General features: G+C 43.0%; 12 protein-coding genes across 12 annotated transcripts; 6 read left to right on the forward strand and 6 right to left on the reverse strand.

The window, feature by feature from the left end:
• Positions 1-412: 412 nt before the first annotated feature.
• SS1G_03956 (hypothetical protein) lies at positions 413-2,322 on the forward strand (the record flags this gene model as incomplete). The annotated part of the gene is made up of 5 exons (XM_001595816.1): positions 413-532; positions 595-735; positions 852-903; positions 1,152-1,489; positions 1,540-2,322. The coding sequence occupies 5 exons, from the start codon at positions 413-415 to the stop codon at positions 2,320-2,322; spliced, it is 1,434 nt and encodes a 477-aa protein (XP_001595866.1).
• A 1,225-nt stretch (positions 2,323-3,547) lies between these two features.
• Positions 3,548-4,439, reverse strand: SS1G_03957 (hypothetical protein; the record flags this gene model as incomplete). Its single annotated transcript, XM_001595817.1, has 2 exons — positions 3,548-3,821; positions 3,874-4,439. The coding sequence occupies 2 exons, from the start codon at positions 4,437-4,439 to the stop codon at positions 3,548-3,550; spliced, it is 840 nt and encodes a 279-aa protein (XP_001595867.1).
• A 380-nt stretch (positions 4,440-4,819) lies between these two features.
• Positions 4,820-6,064, forward strand: SS1G_03958 (hypothetical protein; the record flags this gene model as incomplete). Its single annotated transcript, XM_001595818.1, has 2 exons — positions 4,820-4,881; positions 4,978-6,064. The coding sequence occupies 2 exons, from the start codon at positions 4,820-4,822 to the stop codon at positions 6,062-6,064; spliced, it is 1,149 nt and encodes a 382-aa protein (XP_001595868.1).
• Positions 6,065-6,573: 509 nt separating this feature from the next.
• On the reverse strand, positions 6,574-7,075 carry SS1G_03959 (predicted protein; the record flags this gene model as incomplete). The annotated part of the gene is made up of 3 exons (XM_001595819.1): positions 6,574-6,590; positions 6,791-6,883; positions 6,964-7,075. 3 exons carry the CDS (start codon positions 7,073-7,075, stop codon positions 6,574-6,576), a joined length of 222 nt encoding a protein of 73 aa, XP_001595869.1.
• A 362-nt stretch (positions 7,076-7,437) lies between these two features.
• Positions 7,438-7,878, reverse strand: SS1G_03960 (predicted protein; the record flags this gene model as incomplete). The annotated part of the gene is made up of 3 exons (XM_001595820.1): positions 7,438-7,629; positions 7,799-7,823; positions 7,859-7,878. 3 exons carry the CDS (start codon positions 7,876-7,878, stop codon positions 7,438-7,440), a joined length of 237 nt encoding a protein of 78 aa, XP_001595870.1.
• A 1,146-nt stretch (positions 7,879-9,024) lies between these two features.
• SS1G_03961 (predicted protein) lies at positions 9,025-9,388 on the forward strand (the record flags this gene model as incomplete). Its single annotated transcript, XM_001595821.1, has 2 exons — positions 9,025-9,094; positions 9,246-9,388. 2 exons carry the CDS (start codon positions 9,025-9,027, stop codon positions 9,386-9,388), a joined length of 213 nt encoding a protein of 70 aa, XP_001595871.1.
• Positions 9,389-9,782: 394 nt separating this feature from the next.
• Positions 9,783-11,520, reverse strand: SS1G_03962 (hypothetical protein; the record flags this gene model as incomplete). Its single annotated transcript, XM_001595822.1, has 5 exons — positions 9,783-10,004; positions 10,059-10,112; positions 10,214-10,375; positions 10,584-11,386; positions 11,448-11,520. The coding sequence occupies 5 exons, from the start codon at positions 11,518-11,520 to the stop codon at positions 9,783-9,785; spliced, it is 1,314 nt and encodes a 437-aa protein (XP_001595872.1).
• Positions 11,521-11,892: 372 nt separating this feature from the next.
• On the forward strand, positions 11,893-12,568 carry SS1G_03963 (hypothetical protein; the record flags this gene model as incomplete). Its single annotated transcript, XM_001595823.1, has 3 exons — positions 11,893-12,006; positions 12,059-12,307; positions 12,377-12,568. The coding sequence occupies 3 exons, from the start codon at positions 11,893-11,895 to the stop codon at positions 12,566-12,568; spliced, it is 555 nt and encodes a 184-aa protein (XP_001595873.1).
• A 2,402-nt stretch (positions 12,569-14,970) lies between these two features.
• Positions 14,971-16,530, reverse strand: SS1G_03964 (hypothetical protein; the record flags this gene model as incomplete). The annotated part of the gene is made up of 4 exons (XM_001595824.1): positions 14,971-15,412; positions 15,522-15,863; positions 16,058-16,318; positions 16,478-16,530. The coding sequence occupies 4 exons, from the start codon at positions 16,528-16,530 to the stop codon at positions 14,971-14,973; spliced, it is 1,098 nt and encodes a 365-aa protein (XP_001595874.1).
• Positions 16,531-19,864: 3,334 nt separating this feature from the next.
• Positions 19,865-20,775, reverse strand: SS1G_03965 (predicted protein; the record flags this gene model as incomplete). The annotated part of the gene is made up of 4 exons (XM_001595825.1): positions 19,865-19,889; positions 19,983-20,050; positions 20,659-20,685; positions 20,743-20,775. The coding sequence occupies 4 exons, from the start codon at positions 20,773-20,775 to the stop codon at positions 19,865-19,867; spliced, it is 153 nt and encodes a 50-aa protein (XP_001595875.1).
• Positions 20,776-21,758: 983 nt separating this feature from the next.
• Positions 21,759-21,914, forward strand: SS1G_03966 (predicted protein; the record flags this gene model as incomplete). Its single annotated transcript, XM_001595826.1, has 1 exon — positions 21,759-21,914. One exon carries the CDS (start codon positions 21,759-21,761, stop codon positions 21,912-21,914), a length of 156 nt encoding a protein of 51 aa, XP_001595876.1.
• Positions 21,915-21,944: 30 nt separating this feature from the next.
• On the forward strand, positions 21,945-23,050 carry SS1G_03967 (predicted protein; the record flags this gene model as incomplete). Its single annotated transcript, XM_001595827.1, has 3 exons — positions 21,945-22,009; positions 22,665-22,834; positions 22,962-23,050. 3 exons carry the CDS (start codon positions 21,945-21,947, stop codon positions 23,048-23,050), a joined length of 324 nt encoding a protein of 107 aa, XP_001595877.1.
• Between the last annotated feature and the right edge of the window lie 74 nt (positions 23,051-23,124).

Consider the following 23,124-nt stretch of genomic DNA (forward strand, 5'->3'; position numbering starts at 1 on the left):
GTCTGTCTTTACTCTGGAGTATTGGTTTTGGGAAAGTCTTTTGAGGAATGGTACTCTGAATCATCAGACGAGTTGAGTGAGGCGGGAATATAATTAGATCAAAATACACCACATCACGTGCACGAATCATGGTTCTAAACTAATTTGTGGTCTACTACCTTTAGTGTCGCACTTGGAAACACATATATATATTCGTGATATTGATATGCACCTGGCGCAATAGACATGCGAATAGTTATAACTTATTTCAAATTCAAATGACCACCAATCGCTAAGGATGATCCCTTTCCGTTATGTCGCCTCTTCCATAAATACATCATCCAATTGTCAAAAATATTGATACATCCCAAGTACTCATTTCAGCTAAAGAAATAATTAACAATCTATACAAGAAATATCCACTTTCCCAATCATGTCCAAGCTAAAGGAAATCAAAGAAGTAAATCAATCCGGCAAACTCATCGCTACATACATTCAATCACATGCGCATAGTACTTCTCTCGATCAGAAAGATTCCCGAATCGACATCCATGTATGTTCTCTCCACCATTGACTATACTTGCAAGGTCCACAACTAATCATAATACGAAACAGATACCCAAAGGTCCATCAACATGGGTCTCGAGCTTAACAGGAGCATTCCTCCCAGTTGGATATCCCGATAGTGTGACGGAGGATTATACTGCGTGTGTACCATGTCCTATTCATCTCTTATATCTATTATGTGAGAAGCTCGTTAGGCTAATAGAGATTAATAGATATCAGTTTTTTGTGAGCATTCTTGGGATGGAAATGCGAGGAGATCGGTCTAAGAAAAGGAATATGCTGATTTGAAGAAGGATTCTGTGCAGGCTTTTGCTAGTACCATTGCGGGGTTGCTTGCTAGTAGGGCTGTTCTTCAGGGTACGTGGTTTTTCTTATTTTGAAGTCTAGTTTGGCTTTCGAGGTGGTTCGTATGGAGTTTTGTTTGAGTTTCTATGGGAAATATGTTGCACTGGTCTATTGTTTGGATTCTTTGGTATAAGTTCGTCCAGACGTTTGTCCGAGTTGGTACACTACACTTTTGGCATCATCGTATCTAGATTTCCTGTGTGCAATATTGGCACAAGCTATCATTTAAACTCCTTTCGTATAATCTAATCCAGCTATAGGACTCGGCGTAGGCGATTCTACCGCATCAGCAACCGGCGCAGTTCTCCTCAACGTCCTCCAAGAATCAGCAGGTCGTATTGCTACCATTCTTTTCGCCCACCGACTCGGCAGCGCCTTAGAGCCCGAATGCAAAAAATATCGTCTCATGGCTGATATCTTCAATGATGGGGCTATGATTTTAGATTGCATATCACCTGCTTTCCCAAAGGTTCCTCGTGTGTTTCTCTTGAGTGCTTCGAGTGTTTGTAAATCTTTATGTGGAGTGGCGGCAGGGAGCTCAAAGGCCAGTTTGAGTGCTCATTTTGCTAAGCAGGGGAATTTGGCGGAGTTGAATGCTGTGAGTCGTCTTATTGAAGGGGTAATAGGTTGATGTTGACATAATTATAGAAAGATGCAAGTCAGGAAACCCTCATATCCCTCCTTGGTATGCTGGTAGGAACTTTTGTCGTTTCCAGAATATCGTCACAAACAGCTACGTGGATTGCTTTGATTAGTCTCCTTTCCATCCATCTCGGTACGAACTATCTGGCTGTACGTTCCGTTACAATGCGCACTCTCAACAGACAACGAGCAAATCTAGTCATTTCAGACTTCGTCTCAAATATAAACGCCGAGAAGACTAGATTCAATCTTCCTACCCCCAAAGATATATCCCGCAAAGAACGGATCTTTGAAAGAGATGGCGCCATTCGACATATCCAAGGCGTCGTACTCGGCTATTGCAAAGTCGGAGTGAGTCTACGAGAAATCCTCTCTTCAATATCTAGCAGTCCCACCGTCTCCGGAAGCTACAAAGAAGAAACGAGTTCAATCATCACTTCCCTTTTCAAAATATACAAAAATCAAGGCTACGTAATGTGGTACTCCCGTCGTCAAAACACCTTCCTCGTAATCCTCAAAGAAAATACTGCTCCCTCCGTCCAACTAGACGCTTGGTTCCATGCCGTGTGGGCTTTATCCGTTTCTTCTTCCCCTGCTGTTGGTAACTCTACGAATGGAAGTGATCAGGATATTTTAAAATGGATTGAGGATTCGCTGAGAGATTCTTCCTTGTGTAAAGAAAAGGCGAATCTGTACGAGGAGTTACGAAATAAAGGGTGGGATCTTGATACGGCGGCTATGGAGGTTCGGGCTGGCAGTCGACTTGTTGTTTCAGGGGGAGAAGAGTAGAGTGAGCATTTTGGGGGTGAAGGATTGGTGAGATTATGTATTCATCGTGTGTGGTTATTACTGGGTTGTTAGATTTGGGGGTTTCAAGTTGGGCAGCAGAGGTCCTGCAGATGTCCTCCAGATACAAGTAGAAGTATTAAAGACTATTTAGTATAGAATACCGAAGAATGTAAAACGTAATTATAATTAAATTCGAGAAACACATTCCCAACTACGAAGACAGTTATGTATTATATACAGAAGACTATATTATAATTACCTAGTATATAAAAGACATTCAAAACCTTGGGAAGTCATCTCATTTATTATTTATCGAATCTTCGTGTCTAATTAAAAGATCAGGATTTTAGGATTCGGAATTATATATTTTTGTATTTATATCCTTATATGATATAAGGCTTCGGGTATAAATATGAATTTATTATCTTTTAAAGGGTAACTGATTGTGTAACTTTTTAAGGGATTGAAGTATGGGAAGTGTGGAAGGGTTGAATAAAGGATCAAAGAGTCGAAGTATTAAAGGATAAACTTAGACTAGGGATCACCTATTGCGAGTCTTGTAAGAATTTCCAAGGTACTAATCGTTTATGGATTCAGATATTGGAGATAAAAGAGTGATGTGATTCATGCTATACGTCTTGTGCTCTGGATTATACAGCTAGATGTTCTTGAATGTCTCCATTCCGTGTTTTTATTTTGATATATTTAATATATATTGTATCTGACTGCATATTGTACAGCTCAACTAGAGCAGAGAGTACCTCTTTTAGCCTTTACGTGAACATCAATGGTTCATCCCAACAGAGACACCGTAACACCTGGCCTATACAATCCAATATCTACTTTTTCATCTATCCCATTCGTTAATCATACATATTATCCTATATCTTTCCTCCCTTCACCTCATCCGCCGATCCTACATATCCTCTGAATGTTTCAGAGTGAGTGAAAAGTGGAGCTTTCAATGAATCAGATATGATTTGACTGATATCGAAATGTTTGACGCATATCCACTATGCGGAGGAAGTATAGCAGAATCCATTCTTAAACTCCTTAGGGAATGCATTAACCCTCGTCTGGGTTCCAAATCGCGCCAGGGCTTTTGTGGTATTCGTCCATCCTTTCTCCGTGAAAAGCTGGAAGTAGTATACTTGTGACTAGAGCGCTTGATCTCGGGGGTCTGGCCGGCCTTCCCAACTCCTCATCTTCTTCCCAATCTAGAGATTTAGTTCAATAATTTCCAGGCCCTCATCTTCCATCCCTCCAATGTATTCAACTTGGGCCGAACATCTAGGAAGAAATTTAATTTTCCATTTCCATCTGGAGATGCTTTGCCAGCGTAAAAATCTATTATATAATCGACTCTCTTGCCACAACGATCAACAACCCAATCATGACGATCAAAGGGAGCGGTATATCCTAGGAGCGTATTGATGCGAGCCTTTGGGGAGAGCGTTTGCGAAAGCCCGAGGAAAGAATGGAGACGAGGTCCACCGCATCTTGAGATTTGTTAGTTCATATCCCATCACATAAATTTTGGAAGAAACGTACTTCTCACTTCCCCAGCCTGCCTCCCACTCCCTAATCTCCTTCCATGCTCGCTCATTGACAGCATTATGAATTGGCACAATAGTCTTCATATCTGCGGCATCAGATTGATGGCCCTTGCGCTTCATGGCTTCGAAGAACATTTTCTCGGAGGGGTAAATCCAGTTACCGGATGTGGAGACGCCTGACTCAGATTCAGAATTTGCAGGATGAGATGTAGAGGAGGATGGGGTATCATTTGGAGTAGGGGAGGCGCGGGGAATGGTGGATATTTCGCGGTCGAGGCCAAGGCGGGGTTGAGAGGTTGTTGATTTAGAAGTAGTTGGTGGTTGAGAAGGTGTTGAAGATGAATTGTCCCATAAGAATAATCTAGAGAAGAAACTCGAGGGCGTATGTGTGGGAGGAGTGGCTTGATCAACAGTAGAAGAATCACAACTTGGGCCCGGTTTCGCTGGAGGGGTTACGCCTGGAAAAGGTGGTTTACTGGAATTGTTTTTGAGCCATGCGGAGCGTGTTGCATGGTCAACGGGACAGGCTTCTATGCCTTGTGTTGAATCGTTTTTGGACATTTTTATGGTTGTGTTCTTGTAAATGAAGTGTGATTGTTAATACAAATATTCTGTGTCGGATGAAGCTTCAAAACATTATTTTGCCTTATCTGCTGATCTTGACCCTCATTGAATTACTTAGTATGTCTATTGATTGGTGAATCTTTGTACCTCTTGACGGATTATACTTTTACCGATAGGCCGATATTGACCGCCTTTGATATTTTGCAGTGGTTGGGTGGGATGAACTGGGGTTTGTTGTCAATAAGGATAAGGAGGGACCTTTAATTTCCCTAAGAAGAAGACTATTGAAATATTGAAATAAATACTCTTTTTGTATTTTTTTTTCTTCGAAAAAGAGTGAACTTTATTACTTTACATCCAATTCACAATCCTCTAAAATGGCAGACACAAAGATTTATCAAGCTAGTACAACGGCTCCAGTCAATATCGCGGTAGTCAAGTAAGTAAAGCTACCCCTCTACGCATCTCATTGTTCTTAACTCTATTTATTATGCTTCTCAACACCCTTCGACTAACGCATTATCTCACTCACCAGATATTGGGGAAAACGTGATGCGAAGCTAAACCTCCCAACAAACTCTTCCATCTCAGTAACTCTCTCCCAAAATGACCTCCGCACCCATACCACTGCTTCTTGCTCTTCCACCTTCACCGAAGATACCCTCCTCCTCAATGGCTCCCCCCAAGATATTTCCAATGCCCGCACTCAAGCCTGTTTCCGCGAACTTCGCTCCTTACGCTCTGCTCTCGAGGAAGCCGATTCTTCCCTCCCAAAACTTGCATCTTATCCTCTAAAGATCATCTCAGAAAACAACTTCCCTACTGCTGCAGGTCTCGCTTCGTCTGCCGCTGGCTTTGCGGCGCTCGTTAGAGCTATTGCGAACTTGTATGAGTTGAAATCCAATCCTACTGAACTATCAAGAATTGCGAGACAGGGCAGCGGTTCTGCCTGTCGTTCTTTGTTTGGTGGTTATGTGGCTTGGGAGATGGGCCAGAAAGAAGACGGATCTGATTCTGTTGCTGTCGAAGTTGCACCCGCTTCCCACTGGCCTACTATGCGCGCTCTCATCCTCGTAGTTTCTGCGGAGAAAAAGGGAGTTTCCAGTACCTCTGGTATGCAAATCACAGTAGCGACATCGAAACTTTTTAAACAAAGAGCGGAGAATGTAGTTCCGGAACATATGAAGGAAATGGAGAGAGCAATTAAAGAGAAAGATTTCGAGGGGTTTGCAAAGGTCACCATGATGGATAGTAATAGTTTCCACGCAACGTGTTTGGATACATTCCCACCAATTTTCTATTTGAATGATGTTAGTAGGGCAGCCATTAGAGCTGTTGAGGATATTAACAAAGCCGCTGGAAAGACGGTTGCGGCGTATACTTTTGATGCGGGTCCAAATGCTGTTATTTACTTTGAGGAGGAGAACATTGACTTGGTGGCTGGTGCATTGAAGAGTGTGTTGGAGGGTGTAGATGGATGGAATGGAAAGGAGGTAGAGAGCAAGAGCGCCGAGCATATTGATGAGAGGGCGCAAAAGGTTTTGAAAGATGGTGTCAGCAGGGTTATTTTGACTGGTGTTGGCGGGGGTCCTGAGATGACTGAGAAACATTTGACTGCTTAATTCGGAAGTGAGACCCTAATAGAATTGGGATGAGTCTGGAGGAAGAACGAACGTTAAATTTGCGAGCGCATTTGTAAAAGATATCCTTTGCAGCTAGTAAAAGCAATATACTTGAAGCACTAATATACATATACACCCTCTCTAATTAATTCTATGAATTCAAAGGACTTTCTGTGGGTGAAAAAAATCTCGAGACGAAACCCGTCACGATCAGGTAAAAATTAAGATCTTAATTACACCAACACCCCTTTTTCAAGCGAAGCCACCATAGACCACCAAAACACAACACCATCATGATCAATGCACGATTGTATTGATCAAGCTAATTTACTACATATCGGCGCTGAAGTACATATATTTACCAAGTACAACATGTCAAAGAAAGCTGCGATGCATATGAATATAATTAGACAAGTGAAAACCCAGAAAATCAGCATACTAAAAATGTTTGATTGCATGTCGTAGTGTTTGCCACTTCCGTCAGTGAAATTTTAGCCTGATCCATACATTTAGTTCAAGGTTGGTGCTTTTATAATTTGTTTTTAGGTTATTACATATATATTATTTTTCCTAGAGAATGAATGCTGGGCATATCTTGCTGCGTTATAAATGCACGCCATGAGAGATTTCGACAATAACAAAAATCAGAGGTGACTCTGAGTGAGATCCACGTGCCTATTGCCCTATTATTCCTGTGCTGAGCTAGCTACCTCTCTGGTGGCTTACATTTATCTTTTTCAACAGCTAAGGTTAAGCGACCTCGTGAACACTTGTAATTATCCTCGCCATTCTTCTTCTTCGTATCAGCAGTTTCGACTCCTCTGCCAACATGTCATTCTACTCTCGTCGTAGTTTGTACCTGCTCGAACACGGTAAAATGCCTCATTCGCCTGACCTACCTCTCCAGTCTACTTTTTGTGGTCCTTCTTGAGCTGAGAGAGTCCTCTGATCGCAGCGGTAGCCATAGCCTTGAGTTTGCAAAGCATCTTTACAGCGTTGGCAACTTTGCATTTTGGTTGTGATTTAGTTGAGCCTGATTCATACGATAAGCTCGCAATTTATATTGTTCCTTGATGGCCTCGTTTTCCCTCCTATCAAGCGAGCTTGACGTCCTATTCTAAGAAGCTTAGACCTGGATCACACCCGAAGCATCTTCCACGCATTACAACTCATGATCTAAATTCCTAGCTGTGTGCGCCTCTCTCCGACCTCCAACTATCTTTCAGCTTAGAAACCTTATAAAAACCATGCCGTGCCCTAAAAGAAGCATCTGTCCCGGGCTTTTTCAGGTTCTTTCCGTGTCTTGACATGCTTTCCTTTTGTTGCGGTAACATTGGACTCTAGTTCGTCGAATTGGGTTTTGAATACTTACTCTAAGTCGTGATGGAAGTCAGGAAGATGCTTTCAGCCTCTCCCTCAGCAATCTCCCGAGCTGTTGTGAAATCCGCTTGAGCAGAGATCGGTAGTGTCTTTTTGTATGTTTCCATCGGCTTGTTGTTTTCCTCGTAGAGCTCTAAGATCGTCGCATCTTCGTCGTGAAGTTCAATATTCGTACTTTCAAGCTTCTGCTCTTACGTTTTTGTTTCTGGTTTTGAGCTTCTACTTAAATGGCAAAAGTATCCGCTAATGTTAGAGGAGAACCACCGTGACTGTATCCAGATGACAGTTTTCTGAATAACTCCACAATTTTTTTCTTATCTTGGAGTATAAAACCTACGAAGTATGGTAACTTACTAGAGCAAACTTTCCATGCGATTTTCTTTAAAGTTCAAACACCAGTCCATACTAACGTACAAACGTATTGTGCTAGACATTTGAGTTAATAAGATGTGTCCATTCCATTATGACCTTATTTTACCTTAATATATACACGCCAAGCCATCAAAAGCTTCGCGTCCTCGTACATAAAGGATATGGAATCGGCGAAAGCATGATCACTTGCATATTGCAGTTTCTCAGCGACAATTTTCCACTACACTATATAGATACTCGATGTCCCATCCAAGCAATGTGCTAGTCTGAAACTTTGGACTACAATTCTCCGGTACTACGACTGGCACAAAAGACTTTATCAGCCATGCGGTTCGAGCCTTCAAAACTTATAGACAAGAATCAAACGGCGTTCTCGAGCATTTATGACACAAGGTCAATGTCTTTGTCATTTATCGTCGACTTAACATCACCTTTATTCATAATACTGTGCAAATTGAGATTGACAGCAAGCCATGATGAAAGTATGCTGAGAGGGCGGTATAGAATTCATTACTAAAAGATTGAAAGAATATCACGTATTATCTGAAAGTCATAGAGAAAAGTTGTGATAATTGTGAAAGGTGGGCGCTCTAGGCAAAAGTAAGCGAGTTTTTCATGTGACATTCACCTATGCGGTTGCAAAATTCACCTCTTGATAACAGTGATTTCCTAAAATTCACTGGTGCAATTTAGGTCTGGATGATAGATTTGAAAGCAATTTTGTGCCGCAAAACTGGTATTTGAGTAACGAAATTGTGAGTATGAGAGGAGAGCTGAAGAAGGGAAACTATAAAGGTCTAGAATTGAGCCATTGGTTGGAGAGGAATGGGGTCAGGTCCTAAATAAGTAGTATCCTTGATAGGCATGATAGATCTAGGATAGAAGAAAGTGAATTTTAGAATGAGGTCTTTCGAATCCCTTGGAAGTCTTGTGTTACCTTACTAAAAGTCTGCCAGACAAGTAAGAGTTCTGGGGACGAGAGAGTGTAAAACTTTCGAATTGGTGTCCTAAAAATTAGGATATGGAAGAGAGGCTGGGCGAATAGCATTAGAGAAACAGTTAGATAAAAGCGCAAGATGGAAATCTCTAGGCATCTCGGACTCCTTTGACAAATTTGGGAATAGGTAAGGGAAGAGCTTGGCGAGTAGTTTTCATGGACAAGAATTGGTCCAACAACCTGGAGATAGGTAGTGACAGAAAATTTCAAGATGAGCATTGTCGGAAATCGCGAAATCTTGGGTGCTTTAGGGCTAGTCAGAGCAAAGCCCGAGATTGATTGTGGTGGCAGAACAAGCAAACACATACATATTAGTACCTAATAATAGATCCAATATTGACGTAGAGTTAAGAGAATTTCTGACCTGCCAGTTGCATCATGGACAGGGCATTTCTATTCCTTGCATGCCATCTTCTTCGAAAATAATTATAGTTTACGAAGTGATACCAAGGTCCGCCGCTTGTAAAATGACAGTCGAGCTGGGCATTAATTGCAGTCGTCGAGCCATTTACTTCAGGAAACCTAAAGACAATGCTATAGATGGTGAAACAGTGTCTGGTCTTCTGTTCTGCTAGACAAAGATATTGGAGAGATACATCTGCAATCTATGTTCACCCCGAGAGCCCTCGCAATATCGATAACATGAAGAACACAAGAACAATAGCAATAGTACCAGAAATTGGCAATAATCACAACAGCGAAGCAATCAAAAACAGACAACAGCAACAATAATAAGCACGGCAACAGTTATAAGGATGTCAACTATCTAAGATTGGACATCTTACAAGTCGTCAATTCTTATGCATTCATGGTATCAATTACTCTGTAAACTTTTCTCAGCCAAGTCTCTATTACAAAATTTTGCAATCCGCAGATCTAGCATTGGTACTACAATGTACTAGACAAATGCAGTTGCAAGATATTTGGATGGGCTTGATTAATAATCTTTCGATTCTTATCTCTTAAACTTTAACCAAGGATGCTTTTCAGTACCTTGATTTGCTCCTCAACGCTTGACTTGCTGGTTCCACCGGCCGCTTGGCGTGCTTCTACACTCTTCTCATAGTCAAAACATTCAGAGACATCCTCCTTGAAGCGACTGTCAATGCTCTTTAGTTGGTCATATGTCAACTGGTCCATGGGAATTTTAGTCTTCTCGGAATATGCAACGACTTGTCCAGAAATATGATGCTATTGTAAATATCAGTATTCATTTCCTAAGTCCAGGAGCTATGGGCTACTTACAGTCTCTCTGAATGGTACACCTGCACGTACTAGATAGTCTGCTAGGTCGGTGGCCTAATTAGTTCCCCATGATTAGCGCAAGCACACTAGAAGGAGGTATGACAGGCTCTAAAACATTGCTAGACCTGAGTCTTTTTTTTTTTTAGTTGACTTACAAGCATAAATGGATCCAGCGAAGCCTTCATCTTCTCCGGGTTGATAGTCAACGTGCTGAGAACACCAGTAGCGATCTGGATGCTGTCGCCAACTGTCTTAATGTGATCTAACATTGGCTCCACACTCTCCTGTAGATCCTTGTTATAAGTACTTGGAAGACCCTGGAATGCAAGATCAGTAATTTGGAATATTGCCCAAAGAATAGTGAAAGCACCTTGACAGTCATCATCAAACCTGCCATCTGGCCAAAGGCTCTGCCGGCTTTGCCCCTCAACAATTCCAGGCTGTCGCTATTTTTCTTTTGAGGCATCAGGGATGACTGTGAATATTAGCTAAACAATCCTTATAAACTTCGGAAATAATACATACTCCTGTTGAGTAGGCATCGGCCAAACGGACGAAGCTGAATTCACCGGTACCATAAATAATGAGATCCTCTGCCCATCTTGACAAATGTGACATGAGGGTGGCACCCCATTGCATTGTCTCGACAACGAAATCACGGTCACCGACAGCGGACATAGAATTCCACAGAAGACCTTCAAAGCCAAGTTCCTTAGCCATGGCCTCCCGATCGATATTGAAAGGGTTACCAGCCAAGGCACCACACCCTAACGGTGATCGGTTGACTCTCTTGATAACTTCTCGCAATCTTTGGAGATCCGTTGCAAAGGCCAAACCATACGACAACATCCAGTGACTCCATCTGATGGGCTGAGCACGTTGCAGATGGGTATATCCTGGCATGATGTGCTCAATCTCGTTCTCGGATCTAGCGGCCACAACCTTCAGATAGTCAACCAAGAAGCTCTCAATCTTTTTGAGTTCATCCCTAAGCCACAATCGCATATCTGTTGCAACTTGCTCGTTTCGACTTCTTCCAGTGTGTAATTTCCCTCCAATCTCTTTGCCAATAATTTCGCCCAATCTTCTCTCATTTGCAGTATGAATATCCTCGTCCACACCGGGAACAATCTTGAACGTTCCTGCGACCCATTCTTCCTCGACTTGCTTCAATCCAGACTCAATTGCGGCGAATTCAGCTTCAGTCAAGATACCATTCTTGTGGTTTGCACGAGCCCAAGCAATGCTGCCCAGAATGTCTTGGGTATGGAATGCACGATCGTAGTAAATCGATTCGTTGTAAGATACCATGAGGGGATCAAGGCCACCTTTTGAGGTAATTAGTAAGAGTTGAGCTCGATCAATGACAGAAGTATGAGTCAAACAGACCAGTAAAACGACCGCCCCACAGCATATTCTCTCCAGGTTTGCTACCTGGAGCTCTAACTTGTTCTGAAGCCATAATTGAACGAATCTGAATGAATTGACTATAAAAATCGAAAATAAATGTGATATAAGACCTTATCGTTGGTAATGAGCTTGGTTTACTTGAAATGGAATCAAGTTACAAGAGTGCTAGGAAACTATTGATAATAGTGTTGCGATAGATTAAAAAAGTTCATGAGGGGTTCCTGATGTCGGAGGTCGGTGCTTTGTTAATCCTTACTAGCGCCCGCCTTGCAGTCAAATCCCCGGTCACTTTCTTGATGTTACAAAAATACGGTACACGACAGTTCATCATCTGCCGTTTTATATCAACTTCTCCAAGTTCTGATCTGCAACGAACATCGAAAAGAGCTCAAATGCTAAGACTCATTTATCTACCTATTTGAATATGGCCTCGTTTCCCAATATTTGGACTCACCGTAAGGTGGCCGACACGGCTTCCAAGCCTTGTGAGATTTGCTATAAACCTAGTGCAAGTGTCCTGATAACTCCGGAAAACAAGGTGAATAGAATCATCCTATGTGTTGAACTGATTGTTTAACAATCCCCTTCAGGATTTTTTCTATGTTTGCCCATCACATTTAAAGGACAAAGGGTTTGCTACACCTATCATAGATGAGGCTGCTATTGCTGCTAAGAAAAAGAAAGAGTTGGACGATGAAATTGAACGCGTGAAGCAAGAATTTGAAGAGAAGCAGAAGAAGAAGAAGGAGGAAGATACCTCCAAAAAGGACGATAAGGAGAAGGATAGTAAAGATAAGAATGGCGAGGGGGAAACGGATGAGAAGAAGACTGATGAAAAGGTATGCATGATGATGCCTGATCATTTTCAATCTTATTATTCCTACTAAGCTCTTTTCTTGAATTTCCAGAAGAAGTCGGATACTCTCGCATCATCGACACAAAATTCAACTCCTGACGAGGAGCCTAGAGTATTTTCTCTCAAAAAGATGTTCTATCAACAGAGACTTGACAAAAAGAAGCAGGCTGAAATTGCAAGACGAAATCGTGAACGTTTTCAAAACCCGAACCTATTTCCTCAGGTCCCAAAAGGTTTACCTTGACTTGAATATCCCGAATAGCCAATATGCTTACTTGGGTGGGAGAAGAATCCATTGACCGGGTCGGTGTAGATCTATTTAGATTCCACGTGACTATGATGAGCCTCAAACTCACAAGCAATGGCATGGATTGAGGACACTACTTACCAAGACAATTCACTCTTTCATTCACGAGCTAGTGGGAGAGTTCAGGGAGCACATTATCATGCCACACTTCGGACAATCAGACCTTTCCTTCGCGCAACTTTTACGCATCCTTAATATGTCGGCCGACGGATGTAACACATAAGTTCTATGAATTCAGTTGGTCTGACATGGTCAAATTCGGACACGTCATATAGTCTTCCTGCTAAGGAGAGTTGCAGTATCGTATGTTCACGAGGTATTTATGCTGACTGCATAACAATCGACCCGTTGAAAATGTGGTCAATGCATGAGTTGGCGTTTAGCATGGATGGGTTGGTGTTCAGCAGGGCGATCACACTCTCCTTGTACTTTTATCCTGGGAATAAAACCTCATCGATCTACTCATCACGGCAGTTAGCAGGCTGAATCGAACGGTATCATCCTTGCCAGGCATCCGAGTGAAAGGGTGGTATTCATCCGGCAATTGCCTGCCTCGTACAAAACGCCGTAGAGGTACATGCTTACATATGTTGAATAAGACAACCTGCTTATTTCAAACGAACAAGCTATCATCCTAAGCTTCTTTGGCCCCTGTAGTATTTGACTATTCTGTTTGAAAATTTGTTTTTAGTGCTTATTTTCAGCCTTCAAATTCCTACGAGAAGCCACTAACTCCGACTTCGGTATACTCTTTCCGGTCCTCACCAGCTGCTCACTTAGTCGTCAGCTCCGCTTCTTTTTTCCAAAAGAGCATCTAGCCCTAGTTGAGATATTGCCTTGCTGGGCCGGTCCGTCTCGTTAGTCACAAGGCTTTTAAGATGACATTTGGATCCAATTGAATCCTTATCATACCGCATGCTCAGCGATTACAATAGTATTCAGGCGGTTGAATGAAGCAATTGCATCCTCTTACCCCGCAGATATATCCCTGAGCTTTCGTCAGCAAGCCATGTCTTTATTGGCTAGATGCAAAGATGTCTTGCAGAGTAAGTCCACACACATTCCCTTTTTCGTTGGTCATTGTACGTACATTCTATGTGCGTATGTTCACGATGAAACGCTCATCTCGGGAACTCTACTGCAAAGGAGTGCCTTCCGTATATCTATCACTTTTTCACGGCTCACTTATGTGAGCTCTTCTATCCATCCTTCCTTTCCTTCCTAAGGTGCAAGATCTTACGTAGGCACTACCCTGTATGGGCACTACACTATTCCTCCAGGCTGACTCATTCATAGCATCGGTCCATCTTCTGTCTATCGCAAGTTCTTACTTCGTCTGCACAAACTAGTACTCCTTCCTCTACTACATCATATCTGCCTTATTAATGCGGAATGTAAGCATACGGACCCGAATTTGGTTGGACGATAGAACATTACATATATGTGATGAGTGGAGCCAATAATCCTATTCCATTGTGTCTTATATTCTCTCTTGTTAATTTTTACGACAAGTGGAGTGATTTGATGAGTAAACAGCATGAGTGGCGTACTGACCTAATGAGTTCGTATGAGTGGATCTATTAGACGGTAGAGGAGGGCAGAATCTACTACATTCTCATTTATGATATGTCTATATTCCAATATTATATGATATCATATATTATAATTTACCGATATGCCTTGTCCAAACCTATCTGGCACATATCCTTGCTCGTACATATCAAATAAACATATCAAAGTAAACAAAACATATAGAAGAGTCTAGGCGACCGATCGTGCAGGTATACGGATCGTATCTAATACGTAAATCAAATTTAAGGTATAAGACATATACATACGCCACAATCCTTCGGCCCAAATCCAAACAAACGGTCTACAGCTCCACACGGCCTTCCAGCACAGACTCAATCATGCGTCGCACAAGCAAAGCCAGGCAATCCAATCCATCATGCGTCGGTCGTGCCACAAATACTACTCTGACGCTGTTTACAGTTGGCTTTCCGGCTCATCGTCGCCATCTAACTTGTCCTACTCTTTCTTATTTCCGGATTTTACTGTGGAATATCTTTTTTTCCTCACTCAGTGTACGCATGCACAGGTATTTTATGTGGTGTTCTACATAATGTATCTCGTAAAAGGTGTATATTAGTCCTTACAAACACAACTGAATGAGTGGTCCCGCTATCTAGTTTAGTTTGGATGTTTTGATGCATCTCGTAAGTCTTACTACTGTCCAATACTGTACTATAGCGCACCGTGATGAAAACCATCCATGCATACATGCATCTTCCCCTGGCCCCAACACCAACAAACAACCCTTCTCGGCTCATCCCACAGACTCACAAACTTCCCTTCTCCCTCGCTATCGTACATCCTCCTTCTCTCATCCCAGGAGGCAGTCTAATACCCCCCGCACCACTGCTTCCCCCTTCCACTCTCTTCCTAATTGTAACCTCGTCACATCTTCCCTTTAACAAACTAAAAGCGGGACAGACCCATACGCCACAACTACATCGCATTCCCTGCCACGCATATTTCCCTATCTGGGCTTTGCATTTTTGGTTCGGACACTCCAGTCTTCCGGATAAGTTTCCGAGTTCGAGTTCCGGACGCATCCAGGATAGAGGGTGTAGGAAGTGGTGAGTGCAAGCGCTGTGATGAGGGGTGGGGGGGAGGGAGGAGATGGGTGTTGTTTGGGGATTTATGAGTGAGGTGGGAGAGGATGCTGCTCTGGGGTTGGGGGTGTGAAGGATGAGGTAGGGGGTTGTGGCGAGAGTGCGCCTTGGGGTTATTAGCTTGATGTTCATACCCAGATGCTCTTGATTGATAGAGACTAAATGTAATAATGAAGTGAAAGGAGCCAAGAAAAAAAAGATAAAAGAAAACTTACCGACACATCCTACACCTGATCTCCTTTTCCTTGCCGTCCGGCTTCGGTCCATCCTGCTCCACTTCATCTTCAAACCGGACCCAATCAGGGCGTCCTCCTGTAGCAACAGCTAACTCGACTTCTCTTTGGTACAGCCATCGTTGATATTTAGGCTGTTCATCTATGTTTCGTGGACATCCCATTTCATGATATAATTGAAGCTGGGCCATGAACCCATCATTGGGCTCTGCGAAGGGACGTGTTTGCTGGATCTGGGCGAGCGCTATAGCGGGAGTGAGAGAAGGGTATTGGCGCAAAAGGTAGGCAATTAAGATAGTTACGGAGCGGGACCTTCCCATGGCACTGAAAGTATTAATGTCTTGGTGTAGATAATCGGAAGATAGGGGTGATGAATCAATAGAAGATGGGGCGTTGTCACTCGACTTCCCTTTATTTAATCCCATAAAAGGAACTGCCATGTCGAGTAAAATGATACTCGTGACAATATCTGCGTCTGTAGCTCCTATAAATCGACAAGGCGAACAATCCCAACTTACCAATGGACAAGTACGGCACCTCTCTTCTTCTCCCCCTCTTCTCCTTCACTCTGCCCATTACCCTTCAAGGCCTCTTCAATCCAAGCTCCCGTTGTCTCAAACGCACCCAGCAAGTTCTCATCCTCGACATCATCAACCTCAATCTGAAGATGTTTATACTTATTCCAGTTGATATTGAAGTTCTTGAAATCATATTTTAGAACGCTGACAATATGTGTGATATTGTTCTTTTGGAGAGAGTTTTCCGTTAACGAGACAATTCTGCTTTATGTTAGACCATGTCTATTTCCCATCAAGAGATACAAGCATATAAGACCACCAGACGGAAATAATGCAACGGGCGCGATCCAAAGGCAAAGAAAACAAATGGTATCACGTGCGTGGGCAAATGCTCGACAGTATAAAATGAACAGTACATACCCTCCAACATACAACTCATCCTCCCCCGGTATCCTAGATGGCTCCGTATTCATCCTAAGATTTTGTCTCAAATCTCTTACTCTCCGTATCTGCTCCTGGAGCTCTTCTTGCTCTAAATTTGGTAGACCCGCAGTTGATGTTGACACCGCCACCTTGATCAAACAAAGTCTTTAGAAGTAGCCAAATAATCAATCTCAAATGCTCGCTTATGTCTGGAAAATACTTGTTGAAAAGGGGAAGCGTGTCCAATAAGGATCAGGTGATGAATTATTCTTGGTATGCAGTGTTAAGGGTTTCTTTTCTTCAAGCTTGCATCTTCATCTAGGAAATTCCAAATTGTTCTTCACTCATTTCACCCCGCCTTATCGGTTAAATACCGGCCGCCGAAAGTCCCGGGCCAGTTATCGTTTGTGCCTGAGGCAAATTCACGATTAGCCCCTAAGGAACTCCCTCTACCCAGGCTTTGCTTTGCACGCAGAAGCATATTTACTCTCTTACGACATTGTTGTGATGATTTGTGTCCTCGGCAGTCAGTTATAGAGCGGCAGGCGCTACATATTTGTCCGGGTATGATTTGCGCGCATGCAGCGGTAGTGGTACGAGTTAGTCTTTTGCGTGAAGTTACCGGCAGTCAGGAGACAAAGATAGATTTAATCAATACTACTTGGGTATATTCATGATGATCAATATGTTACGGATATCCATGCAATCAGTCATCAATGAGACCTACTACGGAACATTTCGTCGACAATAAGGAGCACGAGCAAGAGAATATCATCGGGCCGAGTCCGGCTTAGGAGATGGTATGATTTTGTGATGGCCGCGGAGATCCAATGAGCAATGAATGAATGAATAGAATGAGGTGCAGGATGCAGGTGGACTGTGGACAAGATGGGAGAGAGCGAGTTTTTGAGTTTTTCAAGGGGGAACTGGGGAAGGATTTCGGGTATTATTAGGTTGTGTCTCTGAATAGGTATACGGAGTAATCATTATAAGATCTTACATTGTAAGCTTTTAAGGCTGTTATGGAAAACCATGATGAGACTCGTCACTCGCCAGAGCTTATAAGTTGGAATCCATATTAGGCGAGAGGGTCGTCAAATTATGAGAACCGATCGAATGATGAGATTCGGCCGAAGTTGTCAGATTACTATAGTTCATGGGGTGATTACTAATGTGATGGGACGTTGTGTTATGTATGTGGCCAGCAGCCAGCAAAGGTACTCTATGACTCTATGTTTCGAAGGTTAAGATTGTCTTAGCCTTGGTTGTTCAGCGAAGACACAGACATCTCAGCATAAGACATCCTCATGACTAAGTGGAAGACATCCCGTTCGAAGCTCCCGACTCAAGGATCATCTAATTCACCTAACACAAATTTAATATCAAGCAAACCCTGTTCGTACACCTACCGAAAGCCCTACCCGAGATATTATCATCCCCAACATAAGCTCTAAGGCTGATCCGCCCAACAACATATACAGTATATCACATGTAGCTAAGAAGTTTACATCAGCGTGCACAAACGCAATCAAAAATCGTATTAACAAAAAACTCGTGTGTCCATATGGCCATCCAGGCCACCCACACAAACCCCCAACCTGATTCCGCCCGCTACCGATGAACGGAAGATTGGCGATGTTCATCCCAAAAGCGGAAAAGTGCTGTGATACAGCACCTCGTGTTTCGCTTGGACATCCCGCGTGCATGCAACAGTGCAGAGATTCAGCCTTCTTTTTTCGCCCTATGGGGCACAGTTGTTGAGCTTGGTACTGTGCTACGGGCCGCTAGAGGCGGGCAGGCGTTCATAAGGGTGGCCAAGGGAAAAAAGAAACGGAAATTTTTGTTACATGAGGATGTGTTTGTGTAACAGTCCGAGGACTCGAATTGATTGAATGGAAAGATCCAGATGGCTTGGCGTTTAGCTGAAAATGAAAAGATATACTCCGGATTCGAAAGATTTAGGCTTTTTTATTTCTTGCATCGAAGTCAATCAATCAAGAATCAAGACCGAGTACCAAAAGAATCTGATGTCCCATTTCCGGCAATTGTGCATCATATGGAACCATATTATAGCAACCTTAGCACGTAATCTAGCCCCAACGCCAATGTCATCAGCGGCTGGTTACAACATCGATTCCAGTTCACACCATCTACCGAAAAGTTCTAATATTAATTTCTCAGCCCTTTTGTTCCGGATCTGGTAAAGACATCCATCCAAGACCGCTTACAGGCGCAGGAACATCTGGGCTCTTGCTCACGGGGCATTTTATTTGGCGTGAATGAATTAGTTGGTGGGGAAACAATCAAAGCAGGAGATGTCTAATCGGGGGCGTTGTTGGGAAAGCTAGATAGACAAATTTTGTTATACTGTAGCCTTGTCCTGCTGGAAACGTCGGTTTGGGGCACAATCTAGTCTTCATGGATGCATATTATATTGGTTCTTCTGAGATGAGATTTACTTGTACCTCCTCTCGATACCCAGTTCATGTATCTGATTGGTACAACCATGGTTTTCGCCTCAATACCGGTGTGTGAAGTTTCGTATGCTAATCGATATCAATCAGATAACAGTCAGCTTGAGTTGTGATCAATACTGAGTAAGTTGGATTTGACTGAAGCCTTGAAGGATGGGAATGTCAGATGCCATTCGTCCCCGCAATATGTGAGCCCGTATCCTTCGAGTATCGAGATGAGATGATGGCTGACACGCTGCGAACTTGTTGGAGCTCATCCACTCGCACTCACCTAAAACTAAAATAGCAGATCTAGATTCCCGCCCACCTATCCTATCACCATCTCAAGTCATCCACCCTCCATTTTCACTGGCACTCACGCGACGCTGATCTGATACACACACACACACATCAATTCAATCCCATCTTTGTTGTGCCATCGTCCGCATTTCCGCCTCGGAACAAACAAACAGTTCAGGTCGCCGACTTCGAGGAAAGTCCTTGTATTCGATCATCAATAGCCTCAACCTAACTTATGTGATCAAGGTCCAAAAAGCATGCACAGTGCGACTCAATAACCCAGTACCCAGAATGTGGCGATGGATGGGATGTGATCGCGCACACTATCACTGATCGTCAGGGTTGTTTCTTTCCGCCCACATTTATCGAACCTCGGGGCTATTTAAAATAAGCCTTGTAAGGCTAGGAATTGCTCCGAAAACGTACTGAATTAGGAAAAACCCCCGGTCAATAATATATGATACCGGCTTTTGGAATTTGAACTTTCTCCATGATGGTAATGAGATTAAGCAAGCGAAGGGCATGAGAGTGGGGTCGGTGGGATGTTTGGGAGTTGGACTTGATGCTTCCAGGCTGTTTAAGTGAATTCGATGATTGCTTTTGCAAGGCAGTGCATGCATATTACTATTCTTCAAGGAGCGACTGGAAGGACTGGACTGACAGGACTCAAATTAGCAAGAAATCTAGGAAAGCCTGCTCTAAGCACATGTGGCTCATCTCCTTTCAAACTCCTTCATCGTCATCCTCACTCCGTCAAAATCCAAACAGGATCACGATGTTGCCTTCCATCACCCTCTCCAGCATAAAATGGATTACACTATAGAAAATGGGTGAGTAACGATTACTCCATACTCGGCCGTGACTTAAGTTATCAATGTAGGATTCAATCCCTTCCAAGACTACATCCACGTTGACAGATACGGTTGAAAAATTGAAATCTAGATGTGGTGCTGTGCCGCCAACAGGCTTACCGCATCTAACTTTACTCTTCCCTCTGATGATTGTATTCTGTTATTCCATCCCATATTTATGAATTTATGGTAAATCGTTTATGTTCAAATTTAACGAAAAATTACCAAAATACCTAATAACTAGCCGGTGGGATGGAATTCTCAACCGCGCTCACGGCATCCCATCAATGATCAATCCCACCTCTTTCTACACTACTGAAAAATACCTAGGTACCTCGGCCCCTGTGCTTACTAGTCCAACCTAAAATCCCTCAGCCCTGACTAATCCAGTCTAGATCATTATCAAAGCGCGCTCAGAAGTACACAAATAATACCAGGTAAAAAAATGCTAGATAAAAATGCTGAAAAAATGATGGAAAATCAGAGTAACTTTGTACAGCGAAGATTTTCAGAAAATTATATCATATGGCATATAATCAGCTGTGCAGGGTAGTTACTGCTGCTTGGTGCTCACCATCATCCTCCTATCGCACTGCTTGCACTGCTTGCACTCATATCATTACCGTTAGCATTGTCTCCTCAAGCTCCACAAACATACCGCATACCCTAAAGTCCAATCTACCGTCTCCATCTTTCTCATTCCTCTCATAGAAACACGGGCTCATGATATGTAAACCATCCATCAAGTCGCACCCACGCACCAGTAAAAACCTTTCAAAAGCCATGGAGTCGGGACCGACACTACTGCAACCGAGAAGGGTTTCAATCCCACCCACAGCACTACTGTACGCTCGAGCAGTACTGGACAGCAGTGGTTGGCATTATCCCGGAACCTCGAATGGGTGCATGGTTCAGTGAAGGGGGCTTAGCAGAAAAGTGGAGAGAGCGGGGGCTGATATTAATGACGTTTGTGGGCTTGCAATGGCTCCTTTGGTGGTGTGGTGAGTGCAAAGAGAGACATTACACATTCGAGTTTCTGTAGAAAGTTGAAATAAGCATGTCGCCCTGTGTTTAATTCAATGTGACCAATTGAGCAAGCCTCTGCCAAACTAATCCAATAACATATCAGCATAATGCCTTTACCTTCGCGTATAATTTACGTGAGAGTAGAGTTGAAGGTATCTCGACTTTCTGTGTATGCAGGATGTAGGGACTGACATGGTACTGAATCCTACGGTCCCAATGGAGAAAAGTACGTGCATGTCATGTAATACCCGCAAGAGACGACAGGAATATCGGCAAGAAGACCTGCTCAAGGTTGATGTGCTCGGATCAATTATATGTGTACACGGAGGGTAAGTCAAAAGAGTACAATACCCGGTATCATTTGGCCTTGAAAAGGCTGACGGACTCATGGAGATCGTGTTTTACATCTAACCCATGCCGCCTTACCTTCCTTACATTTACCTTACCCTACACTGCGAGCTACTTTTGACTGCTCCTATGCATGTCTTCACTCGGACATACTAGAAATATGCAAGCAAGCAAGTTTTGCTTTCCCGAGTCCGTCTCTTTGCATTTTTCGTGTGTTGCCCACCCGGTAATTTTGTCAAGTTCCCTCCAATGAAAGCATCGGGTCAGAAGCACCGAGGGCTCTTAATATAGGTGCAATAAATGATTCGCAAGCGTGAGAAGGGAATGAAGATTCTGGCGTTGTATTGCGTTACCGTAATGGAGGCGCACGAAATCGTCGGTGTCGAGTGGGGTATGAATAGAATGGATGAATGGATGGATGGACGCCAGTCGCTCGCTGAAGAAACCTCAATGTAACATAAGTAGGTAGGTGCTGGGTCAACCAACATGGGATCACGGCGTGCTGCATATACTGGGATCTTGGGATTGGTTTGCCTCGATATTGCCTTGTTGTGAGTTTACCCGGTCTCTCATAAGATCGAGGGACTTACCAATATTTGAATATTTTGATGTACATGTAGGAAGTAGATGGGTGATGTGAGATACCTTTGGATTGGACAAAAAATTGCAGATGATGCAGCCAGACCGTTTCACATGCATTTGGCTCAAGAGGCGGGGTAATAAAGTTGCACTCGAGGATACCTGTTCTTCTATTTGATATGAATAACAAGAGACCACACTTATCCTTAAACTATTGTGGATACTGAAGAGTGGTAGAGCTTAGGACACGCAGCCGAATATTGAGTTACCAAAATGCCAGTGATGTTAACGAAATTTTAGGTTCATCATCGTGATTTAGACACAATGTACCTGCAGACCGTTGTGTGTAGAGTACCAGACGACCCAAGTCTCACCAGACAGCTCATAATGATCAACATGACTTGAGCAAGGAAATACTTCAATTGCTTTCAAATATGAGATAGATGCAACAGGACGTAGCATCTGATCCATTGAGGGGGAAATTATCCTCTCTTTCAATGATGATCTAGAAAGGGATAAATGCAATCACAAGTCGGAGAGAAAGGTGGTAATGTTGTACGGCCTGTACCTCCGTTTCGAAGATTAACACGAGCCTTGTGAATGTGGAGTAGTGCTAGCATGTACTAGGCTAACCAATCATGCCAATCATTACATTTGCCCTATCCGCAAGACACGACATCGCATTTGGTTTCAGACTTTCAGTTTATTCAAGCAGGGCTTATGGTGTAAAATCCCCGAGATGTGTATAGGCCGGAGTGATATATCAATACGAACAACAACAACCAGCATAATGCGGAGTAAGATCTTTGCCGAGATATCAGATATCCAGCTTGAAAATATGATAAGTGCCTTTCTTTTTAACTTAGCAGTGGCTGTGCTCTAGATCTCTAGATCTTCATACTAAATCCAAATAACTCAAAACAGGGTACCAGAGTCAATCTGTGACGATTCAAAGGTTGTTCTGGTCTTGGGGCGAAAGTGGTGGGCGGCTTAGTCCGGCAAGGAAGGTTTGAATTTGTATGGGACACCAAATGGAGGATAAAAAGAATGGATGAAATTTCTTCCGGACTTGGAGTTAGTTGTATTG

This window comes from Sclerotinia sclerotiorum, genomic scaffold, assembly GCF_000146945.2.
Source record: "Sclerotinia sclerotiorum 1980 UF-70 scaffold_4 genomic scaffold, whole genome shotgun sequence".
NCBI lineage: Eukaryota > Fungi > Ascomycota > Leotiomycetes > Helotiales > Sclerotiniaceae > Sclerotinia > Sclerotinia sclerotiorum.